Here is an 11,867-nt window from a genome sequence, read left to right as displayed (position 1 = left end):
CGATAGGAAACACATTGGTGTGTGCAAATTTAAAACATATAATTACTAAATGGGTGAAAATCGCTTGTGTCCATAATGCGCAAGGGGTTTGTCAACGGGACTGTAGTCCCAAACCATAGCTGGGGATTATGGGTAATGTAGTTTCTGCGGCCATCCTAAACTGAATTTTTTTCGAATATTACATTACATTACATTTAGCTGACGCTTTTATCCAAAGCGACTTACAATAAATGCATTCAACCAACAAGATACAAACTTGAAGAAAACAGAATCATATAAGTACATCAGGTTTCATAGAGCTAAAACATTCCAAGTGCTACTCAACTGGCTTTAGATAAACCAGCCCTTTGTTAGTATATAAGTGCTCTGTTAGCAGTTCTTTGTTAGTAATTCTATCTCTTGAAGTGGAGTCGAAAGAGATGAGTGCAAGATGTGCTTCATAGTCAAAACTTGAGCAGCACGACCCAATGTTTGGAAAAGAGGCGGCAAAAATATCTAATATAGGTTTGATGGTAAATTATATATTAACTGTAGATGAGAAATGTTGATAAATATAGTATAATAGGGTGTAAAACTAAATGATATAAATCCAGTAGATGCTTCCATGCAATAAATGCTCAGGTAACAGTTACCGATCACATTTATTCTGCAGGGTTTTCCAATAATTCCCTAATAATCACTGCAGTGTAACATTTTCGTTGAGTTCTACTAGCTGAACTTTCAGTGCTCTGACTCACACAAACATGTTTATATGAATACACCCTGTGCAGCCCTCTAGTGCAATGAGTGACCAGAAGGATTCATCGCTCTGCTGGCCTTGCTCCCTCAGCAATAAGGTGTCCTGTGAGCCAGATTTACCGTGTTTTCCCTCCCACTCCCAGTGGTATAAATCCTAATGTTGCTCTATAGGTGTGCCTCAGCTGGCAAACTGCAGGAAGGAGGACACAATGAGAGCTGGCCTGTTGCAGCTCTGCACCTAAGGTCTGTATGTCATTCTGACTGACTTGACCAAATTCACGCACCATTAAAAAGGGCCGACCATGTATCATTCAGCCACAGCAGTCACTGGAGGCAGCAGTGCTCAGCGGGCGCAAAGCTGACAAGCTTGGGCACTAGTATTGTCAAAGATTTGTTGGAAAGACACATTTCTATGATCAAGTATCTCCTTAGGGGAATACAAATCCTTCTTGTTACTCCACCTGTGCACTGTCTGCAACCCCTGGTGAGCCAAAAGGATTTTCCGGATGGTATTACAGAACCCAGTACAGCTCCAGCTGGTGTTGACATGAGGCTTTAGATCAGGGAGGAGTCTATGTTGCCTAATTCTTAAATCATGTCTCTACTATAAACTAGCAAAGGGACAAAACTAAAGATAACAAATCAATAAATAAGCATAAGGTTCACACATGGTATGTATTGCATGTTCACACACTTATCTGCAGCCGCATAGAGGTGAGAATAATCTGTATTATGTGTCTCTGTAAATATAGCTCAGTGTGGAGATTAGTGTGAGCTGGTCAGGCATCCCGCGAGGGAGACAGCTGAGCACCTTGCTGTGACGCAGCGATCTGGGAGATCAGACGTCACATGGAGACAGGCAGGATCAGAGTGAGAAGCCACAGGACAATAAGGGTCAAAGGGATCACAGAAGAACAAGGTGAATGCTTGCACAAATGCAAACCTATGCAGACATATTGGTGACAATGCTCTCAAAGACCCAATCAAAGTACCTTAGAATGTTAGATACCACAATTTGACATTTAGAAAGTGGGTTACTACGTTTACAATCCCTTTAACTCTGCCCTTTGGCTCGGGCACGGCCATTGACAACTTCTCCTTGGGAAGTTGGCACCGTCATTGCTCCTGCAGTGTCTTGCTGTTGTCATTGCGGCCCGGTCTCATGCTGAGACTTGGAGACTGGGAGCAGAGCTGACCCTAGCAACTTAACTGAGAATACCAAATCAAATCAAGGGACAGCTTTGGGTTGCATCGGAGTCAGCAAAAGTGAGAGGACACAGTGACAGACGGTGCAGTGTCACAGTGGTGCAGTCGTCCATGGCAATGCTTTGTTTTTAGGGTTAGGGCTTCTTTTGAAACACACTTATGAAGGAGTAGGCTTGGTTAGGGTTAGGGTTAGGGTTAGGGCTTCTTTTGAAACACACGTGTGTGTGTCGTCCATGGCAATGCTTTGTTTTTAGGGTTAGGGCTTCTTTTGAAACACACTTATGAAGGAGTAGGCTTGGTTAGGGTTAGGGTTAGGGTTAGGGCTTCTTTTGAAACACACTTATGAAGGAGTAGGCTGTGTTTTTTTTCACATCTTAACATGCACAAACCTAAATGACACCACACAAATTGCAAGATGACACTGAAATCCTTTATTGGACTTTCTTTAACTAAAGCCAAGGTTACTCTGCTAAACAAGTCATAGTTAAACCTATTAAAATAGTTTATTCATTTAGGTTATATGGACTGCAGCACAGCAATGAGAGAGACACCAAGACACAATTATCTATCTATATCTGGATACAAATCTAGAAAAGGGACAAATGATCGCAGTTCTAAAAATACCCATGTTAAAATACATTCCTATGCTTTTCTTTTGAATGTGAAGCTGCTGCTGAAACTTCTTGACTAATGAAGAATAATTGGAAAGTCAAAACCCCCTGACCGACAATAAAATCTGATACAGAACTACCAAGCGAAAAGGAGCCTCTCCCTTCTCCCTCTGCCCTCTCCTGTAATTCTGGGTCTGACATGATATTAAATCAGAGGCAAAACTCAATTAAAGAGAAAAGCTGCACTGATACAAAAGCAAGGAAGCCTGAATGGGGGAAGTGGGGTCAGAGAGATTTGCAGCGTGCAGAAAGGGCAACGGGACGGGACCTTCAGGAGGTAGAATCTGAAATGTTTACGAGTAGAGCAAGCATGTGCTAAAACTATAATCAATGTCTGATAATAGCTTCTACATTGGGTATCACTGGGTATGATGCAAAGCCGAGGAAGAAAGCTGCAAGACTGTGAGCGGTGGGTGTTGGCAAGGTGGACACACTGACTTGCAGTTAAGTGCTTAAACATCTTATCATTTATCATAGGATGTATGCAGATCCTTTGGCTATTCCCCCCCCCCGACAGTACTGTTCTTTGAACATTGAGTACAGGGCTGATATTGTTAAGACTGACTTTACATCATATATGTCAAAAAAATGAATTAGATAAATACATGCTGTTTACTGGATGTGCCTGTACATGTCACATGGTCACTTACAATAATGCCGCAAGGTTGTATGGATACTAAATTGGCTCTTTATTCCAAATCTATAAAAGGCTGCAATATATTATTCCATACTGCCCCCAAGTTGTAATGCAACAGGACATGTGCGTAAGAATCATAACATGGTTATAAATCTGCAGCATCACAAGACCATAACTGGTTTACTGTTTGCTATGATGTATTTATAAGGTTTTCCTTGGGTGTATATTGGACTGTAATGTAGCGATGCATTTGAGCTGAATCAAACTGACGAGTACAGAATTGTGTCGGAGCGTGTTAGGCAAATACTGAAACTCTCTAAAATATAAACAGCAAACATAAAGTAGCACACGAAAATACATGTACAAGAAAGGCAATCTGGTACTTATATTTTCTATTTCTTGTTTTCACAGATGTTTGCTGCTTAGGCTGAAATGAGGAGCTTTTATTCTGCAAATAGCAACAGTAAAACAAAGTGAACCCGAGTGAGCAGATAAGTTTGTCTTTTCTGACTACAAACATCGCTTATTGCAAAAACAACTTGCACTGCACAAACCACACTGTCTCTCTCTTGAAACATTTCTGGCGAGCAGACAAGTACACCTGGATTTGAGGAAGCAGAGGAGCCCGAGTGTTGTGAAACATACCCTCTTCAAGAATGGATTAGCGGCACACTAATGTCATTTCCACTAAGCACTTTTGGTGAGATCATTTTAATGCAGTGAATGGGTCGTCTGCTCTTCAATTACAGCAGGGCTTCTGAAGTCAAGAGGTCAGGAAAGAGAAGTGCTTTAAGGAAGATGTGTAAAGGCAGAGAAGAACATGATAGGAGGATGGAGAGCTGTGGTGGAACTAATTCTAAAATGAAACAGGTGGAGATGGAAGCAGAGGTGAATGACACTGAGGAAAACTCTGAGGCCGCAGTAACCCCATTAGAAGTGATGACTTTCTTACAACTATCGTGCTACAAAACTTTCGGCCTTATTGCAGGAGAAATGATGCTGCATTGTCCCTGTCTAGCAATGTATTATTATGGTCCCCATTATGTCTGAACAGACAAGTTAGTTGCTCTGCACCACATAAGTCATCCGGTATCATCTTCACCATTTAAAAAGAACAGTACAGCTCCCAAATCAGTGCGGAATTTTGCACATGCGATCTACAGTACGAGAGATATAAACTCTTTTATTTATGACCATTTTAATGCATGAAAATGTCACACTGCACAACAGATCAAATAAGTCCCAGTGTGAGTTGAACCTACATGGTGAAGTGGTAAACATGAGTATGTGCCCTTGGGTCTCTCTTCTCTTTTGGATTAGGTCCTTAGACACTTGCTTTAGCGAAGAGCCTGGATCAGGCCTCAAAGGACTTCTGCCTCAGGGGAATAACCCGCCCATCGGACTCATGGAAATGGTAGCGAGGTGTGTATGAATGCATGTTTTTAACTTCAGTAGTCAAACAAATCTTTCCATACATAACTTTTAAAGCAGTTTCAGTCGCAACAAAATCATAAACCGAATGACATTGTGCTGAGGACTTTAAAAGGATGCATATTTTTAGCAACGAAAGTCACAACATCTTCCCTTGAGATTCTCCCTTAATGTTCTACTTTCTCTCTCAGCGTAAATGCTCGAGAAATGTAAATTGCACTTACTTTCTAACTTGGAGCACCTACTGTTTAATGCAGCAAAGGAACTTCAACTTTAACAAAGATGCACCTGAATGCCAATGATGTTGCAGCAATGGGAAGGATTTTAAATAAATAAGACGCATACCATCAGACTAGACCAACCTGAATCTACAATGGACAGCATTGTGGATATTTTCATAGGAAATAAAAGTACTTAAAGCACGTATGATTGTACATTAGACAAACGGCACAGCTAGCAGTTGACAGGATTCTGACGGACAATTCTCCCAAACTCTGAGTTGCGCCCAACATTTCCTTGTCAACATGCTGACAGTCGTTGTCAAGCCTGTCTCTGATGTTCATCTCTCGTGGTGAATGATTGGACTCCCGGTGAGTATCTGCTCAGTCTGTTCAGCATCTGAGTGCAATACTAACGTATAAAACGCGCTGGATTGTCAAAAGGCGTTGATCTATTCTGATGCATGTCCCAGAGGGATTACAGTGCAGCTTCAGAAGTATAGACACATAGCAAGATGCAAAACGTATTGCTTTCATCTATTTTTTATGTTTTGTTCTAAATGTAATGCAACTGATGTGTCTGCTGCTTGAGGTTAGTATCGGTTTATAAAAATAGCATCAGGTCATTTAAGGCCAAATGCTCTTTTAATAACCTTTTTATACTTTTCTCTTGTTGGTTTATTTTAAGTGTTATACTTTGGTAGCAGCCATAATGTTGAAAAAAACAGAGGGAACATATTAGTTGATTTATTGAGCAACAGAAAACGAATCAATTGTTTGATAACTCAAATTAACAATAATAATAATAATAATAAAACATTGGATTTTTATAGCGCTTTTCCTAAAGCTCAAAGACGCTTTACATAAATGGCTTCAGTCAAATTTCCAAACAAAATCACAAATATTAACTGGTTGGTTATTCCAACGTACATTTCCTCTGTTTTACATCATTGTCCTCTGAATGTTGGTGGGTTTGGGATGGCTGGTCAAAAAACGATAGCTATTAGAAGACCTTACATTTGGCTCCAAGATATAGGGATGAAGATTTCAAAAGTCTAAACAATTATTTTTTACTAAGCGGTGGAAAATGTTACTGACTGTGGCATCACTAAAAATAATGTGTGTACGTTTATTATAGAATGACACAATATGCTGAGTTGAAAGCGTAAAGAGTGCCTGAGGATTTCTGCTAAGCAACCAAGCTCAATGAAAAACAAAAAACATTGGATACAAAGTAGCTTTCTCATGACGCCCATTGTGAAAAGATGGCCGTGGGAGACACAACAAAAGGAGCATTGGCACCACACACACCTTCATCCCTTTGAAGCTGTTACCTTGTAATTATCTCTCTCAACCTGGCTCAAGGGGTATTAAATACAGAGGAGGACAAACCTACATCAGAGATTTACAACAGGCCTTCTCATTATCTGAAGAAGATCATTAGAGACTCCAGAAAAGGTAAAACAGCAGGAAAACAGCTGAGATTGACAACAACACAAGCTGTGGTTTATCTTGAGGATAAAGGGTGACCGAAGTGCAAATCAAACCCTTTTCCCCAGGGAGAGGAAGTACACCTTACAGTATTACAGTCCTCTCCCTGTCTGTCCTCTTCTTAACACTGGAGCAGATGAATTGGTATTTGAAAGGTGTTGGATCAATCAGAGGGCATGTTTCAATCGGCCAATAACAAAACACCTACAAGACCAATCAAATAACTCTCTACAAGGGGCCACTTTAAATGAATGTAAACATACTGGTTTGATCAATCTAAAGCCTGCATCTTAACCTTAATCGGGTGATTCCAATAAGTATTATGTGGGTCTTGGGAAAGGCCATTTCCCCAGCAAGAGAACCAATCAGATGTGTGGTAAACAATGGTGAAACGACATGTGAGAGTCAAAGGCTCCTAACAGATGTCTTACAGCTCAAAATCTTCCCTGTTCTTTACCACACTGCCTGTTTTGGGCCATGTCCAAAAGACACGTCCGTTCAGAAGCTCGCTTACATTAGAATGATCACAGGTCTGATACGTCAACAGGAATAATGGACCAACTTAAGGATGCTGGCGTGAGTATCGATCTTGGCAGGACCAAAATCCTAAAGGATGAGTTCATGTTGCATTGTTGTCGGTGGAGTCATTCATAACATGATTTGAGCCAATTTACGTGAAAGGACACTCGTCGTCACCAACGACAACAAGTGTTCAATGACAGGGCTGACGTTTAAAAGGACAGGGATGTCATGTGACGTGTTTGAAGAGTGGGCCACTTCAACATACAGGGAAAGGTTATTCAAATGTATTGACATAGCGCTTTAATCTAAAAACTGATCTTTAATACCTAGACAGGACGAACAAAATATAAATGTATTCATTTCTAGGGGTTAACGTCCTTGTTGTTGGACTGCTAATTGGACACAGCAATCTGTCCTCTCCTCATCAGAACTGGAATAGAAAATAATGTGGGTGAGTGAACCGATCTGTCATAACTCGACCAAATTCATTAGGCAGTGTGATTTCCACCACTGTCAGAAACTCCAAATTATGCATAGGGTGGACAAGTGATGGATTTTGCAATTCCTAAAGCATTTATTGATTGCTTTACATCAAATCTAGAGTGGAGGTAGAAAGGGCATTACTTCTTTCAGTACGGGTGCGAGGATGAGGTTAAAGGGAGGTGTTGGAACGTGCTTTTCTCTCCCAGTTGCATCTGTGTTTAATGCCACTGTAAAATCATCTTGATTGATGCAAAAAATACAAAACATTCTGATATTTGCTTTTCTAGGACTTGGTTAAATTAATAAGAAGGAAATTATTAAAAGGACTTAATTTAAAAAATAAATAAATAAATGCACAAGCAGCTCCAATTTGTCCTTGTTTTCAGTATTATCGCAGTATAGCTGCATTTAAACAGCAATATCCATAATTTTGTCAACAACGCGTCATCTGTAACTTTAATACACAAAACATATTGTGTCATCATTCATTTGAATCAGCCCCAATAGGTGGATAAAGTCAAATACACATAACAACAAAGTGGGTCAATTCGAATGATGTAGGTGTCATGTCCTCCACACTGCATGCACCAAAATAACAAAAGGAAAATGTCAGTACTTGGACCACATTCAAGTGGGCAGAGTTAAATGACATTTCTGCTGCGCTTCAGTCACTCTCTGTGGGGATTCATCCACTCTCCCTTCAGCTGCCTTATGGAATGCTGACACAGCACCTTGCTCCATCTGACCAACTGCTCCACCCACTAAACGAGAATACGCAACCTGTGTGCAGTCTCTACTTGTGCCAGCACTGCTATATAATGACAGGAATATTCAAATACATGTCGGGCAAAAGACCTCTACTTTACTCAACTGATCTTTCCAATGACAATAAATGGCCTGAGTGCACTAGTGGTGGGAAACTTTGGAAGGGTATTACCATGATGAGAGATAAGAGCAATGCCAGAGGGTTGAGCATGGTAATGTTGTGACTAAAAGCAGCGGGCAGATCAACTGATGCCAAACAAAGAGCCACTGAGAGCAGGAAGGTCTTACTTCCAATCAAACACTACACAATTTCCCAGATTACTCCATCGTTGTAAACTGTTAAATCATCTGTTGTGATAAGACTTGAAACTCTCAGCATGCCATGGCACAGACAGGGTGAGTCACTCTTCAACTAAAGTGCACCATCTCTGTGCTAGATAATACTGTACACTTGTTGCCAAACATGGCCTCAATAAGCACAAAAGAACAGTAACTTTAAGGACATTGTTCTGCGCATGACTCTGCAGCTGGGAAAAGGGAGCAGTGACCACAAATGCATAAATAGGGAGATGCTGAAGTTGTCTTTAAAGTGTAGAGGACACTTTTAATTAGAAGAAGGGCAGATGTGTTAAGTTACTTATTACTCAAGTGCGCCATCATGGTATACAAGATATTTTTTAATGGTATTTTTTAGTATGTGCTATAATATATTTTATTAGATCTGTGTATATTTTCCTGTAAACACAATAAGATCATCACACTCAAGAGCATCATTGAGATGAAAGAACTTGATGGTGAGGTATATATTGAAATAATTATTGTCAGAGGGCCACTTTGTAACTCTACAATCCTTGAAACAATATGCGTTGTTGTTATACCTTTTCAATGCAAATATCAGTAAGTTTAATTTAGTAGGAATAACCTAATATGCATTTACGGTGAGTCATCTCTTACCTCGCTGTTGTGTCCTCTGAGGTTGAAGTTGACTCTCTGCGGGGTGGGCCGGTCCCGTCTGCAGTGGCTGGACGTAAACGTGACCCCGACCACTCCTCGACCGTTCCCGGTAGCGAGCCAGCCCTCCTCGTAGTAACGCTTCCTGCACACTGGCTTCTCCTTCTCGCTCTTCGGCACCCGGCCCTTCCAGGACAGGCACAGGATGTTGGAGTCGCTGCAGAGGACTGGGCCATGCTCTACGGCGGCGAACATGCTAGCAGCTGTATTCTACCCCGTGGATATTTGAAAAAAGAATACCCAGAGGGAGGTTTTCGGGTGGGGTCGGTAACGTTATGAGCGCCTCTCCTCCCCTGAGGTTACTGGTTCGGTGTTGGATGTGAGACAGCGACAACGGTGCATAATACGTGCGCTTTCTCTCGGCTATCTCGGTGATTTGCAATACTGATTAAGAGGTGACCAGTGAACACTTCCCTAAAAGTATAAATGAGGTCACAAAACTGTGGACTTTAGCGATGCTGGGTTAAAGATATCATGGGCTGCAAAAGGCACTCATTCAAGTCATTGTGATGTGTTAGATCAGTGAGCTACCTTGTTGATGATGTTTCAATGACAAGGCATAAGATGACAGTACCGGAAACTTATTTGAAATTCCACTGAATGTCAGCTAATCAAAAACAAACATCCAAAAAATATCGTTGTCTTGTAAACTCATCAGCAGGAGATGCACCCATTACCCTCCAACACCTCCCAGCGCTTCAACCAGTTGATGTTATTAACGTTTCTGTCCAATTCAGTGTGTCATTTCAGGGCTCCGTGTCCTCCTCATACGACCCCGGCCGTGTGCGAGAGGAGGAGCGGGGACTCCATCAGCTGTCAGCCCGCAGGAGAGCCGCTTCTCCCGGGAACGTCATCACGTCAGCCAATCTGCCTTTTCAACCCGCCTCGGGGATCCCATGGAGGACTGCTGGAAACTAAAAAAAAGGATGTCATTATCATACAGACAATGTCGTTATATTTTGTATTGCTGTTTTTTATTTAAATAAAGCGTACAAGTCGACGTGCAACAGTGTAATCGCTGGAAGCACTCACCTGACGCCCACAGCCGTTAATTTAAATATTAATGCGCTAGGCTAAAATTACCTCTCACTTACCGTTACTTATCAATTTAGTTAGAGGACTATTCACCGTAGCGGAAGAATATTTAACTGATTGGTGAATAATTTAGGATAATCGTGTATAATTTTAGCTTTAGCTGTTATACTCGACGAGTTACACTGATTACTGACTGCCACAATTAAACACGAAAACAATGTAATAAAAGAGGGGGAGAAAACTAAATTAGACAGTGATTTTAATAGCAATCTAACAAGATCCGACAGAGGAATGGGCGTCTAGATTCACGATGCTCATGACTGTCATCTGACAGTCAAATGAAACCCGATGGACATCTGGTGTGCCAGCCAGACTATAATCGATATTTGAATTAGGTAAATTCTCAGAGTTAGAAATAATAGCATACACACATATAAGACGAACACTGGATTATAGACAGGTGATGTGACAGAGAGACATTTTCCTCCATCAAAATATATACAGTTGCCAGTTAGGTGTAGCCTAACGTTGATGACATATCCATAGATACTATCGTTAGTAACTGACATTAAAAACAACGTTAATGGTGAAGCCCGTGAAATGATGTCAAAACAAGCCAAACACCCATCGCCGAGAGCTGCCTGCTAGCTACGGATAGCTAGATCCTGGGTGTTGGTGGATCCAAACAGAGGGATGTGTGGGCTTTCACGGATTAAAACATGTCAGCAGCGGAATTAATCTCCTCCGTTTTAATGTACCTTCTTTGTGCAGTGACGCTGATCTAGCCAGCCGAGATGCTCGTGAATGCAGCAGCCTGTGTTGTTGTCTCCTCCACAAAGAACAGCCAGACAGTGATAGCTAAGAGGCTAACCGAGCAGCTAGCTAGCTGAACCTGAACCACCATCAGCGGAGACTGGCTCTGTCCATCCGCCGCTGGCAACTCGTCGCTAACTGGCTACGGCTAGCACGTTAGCCGAGTGTTTATGCCAACGTTGTTTTCAATGTTAGCACGTAGTTGTTAATGATACAAGCATGTCAGTGTCGCAGTGGGCACCACGGAAAAGTAATGTCAGAGCTGCCGTCAACAAAGCCGGAGAACCTCAATAAGCAGTGGAGTGCTTACCTCTGTTGCTGCTGCTTCTTCCTCTGCCTGCAGCCGCTACTGTACACTGGCAGGGCCCGACAGCTGGGTCACGTGACAGGAACGTGATTAAGACCAATTAGATCATCACAGTTCTCATCAACAACTGGAGTTGTCTAATTTCTAATTAATGTCTAACATTAATGTAATCTTAAATATCAGGATGAAAGAATAATGGACATGGTTGTAAAGCTATATAAATAATTTAGGTAGCATTGATCAGTTAAAACATGTATACAAATGTGTTTAACAAGTATTATTTCTGAAGCAATGGCTTATTATCACGCATTGTTGCAAACAACGACAATAATGCTTAAAATGAAGCAATTTCCCATTTAATAAGTTGGGTAATTTCATGTAGAACATTTGTTTTAATAAGTGATTGCAAGGTGATATGTTCTAGTGTAGACAATAATGAATTTAGTTTTGGTGTATCTGATTGTTTTCATTTCCTTGCTACCTGTTTATGGTACATTATAAATGTCCATCATATTTTCTTTCAAGTTAATAGCCAAATT

At 41.2% G+C, this 11,867-nt stretch overlaps 1 protein-coding gene across 2 annotated transcripts in view; it reads right to left on the bottom strand.

Moving 5' to 3' along the window:
* LOC104963863 (tubby-related protein 4-like) overlaps window positions 1–11,679 on the bottom strand; it is a 15,475-nt gene extending 3,796 nt beyond the window's left edge. Inside the window, exons 1-2 of one of the 2 annotated variants that reach the window (XM_010792521.1) lie at window positions 10,967–11,679; window positions 9,117–10,087 (exon numbers count right to left, since the gene is read on the bottom strand). In XM_010792521.1, the coding sequence (XP_010790823.1) occupies window positions 9,117–9,368 (252 nt within the window). In that variant the 5' untranslated portion in view covers window positions 9,369–10,087; window positions 10,967–11,679. The remainder of the gene's footprint in view (window positions 1–9,116; window positions 10,088–10,966) is intronic. The other variant, XM_010792523.1, reaches the window with a different exon arrangement.
* Between the last annotated feature and the right edge of the window lie 188 nt (window positions 11,680–11,867).

This window comes from Notothenia coriiceps, unplaced genomic scaffold, assembly GCF_000735185.1.
Source record: "Notothenia coriiceps isolate Sejong01 unplaced genomic scaffold, NC01 NC01_scaffold00036509, whole genome shotgun sequence".
Taxonomy (NCBI): Eukaryota; Metazoa; Chordata; class Actinopteri; order Perciformes; family Nototheniidae; genus Notothenia; species Notothenia coriiceps.
This window is presented reverse-complemented; position numbering and strand designations above follow the sequence as displayed.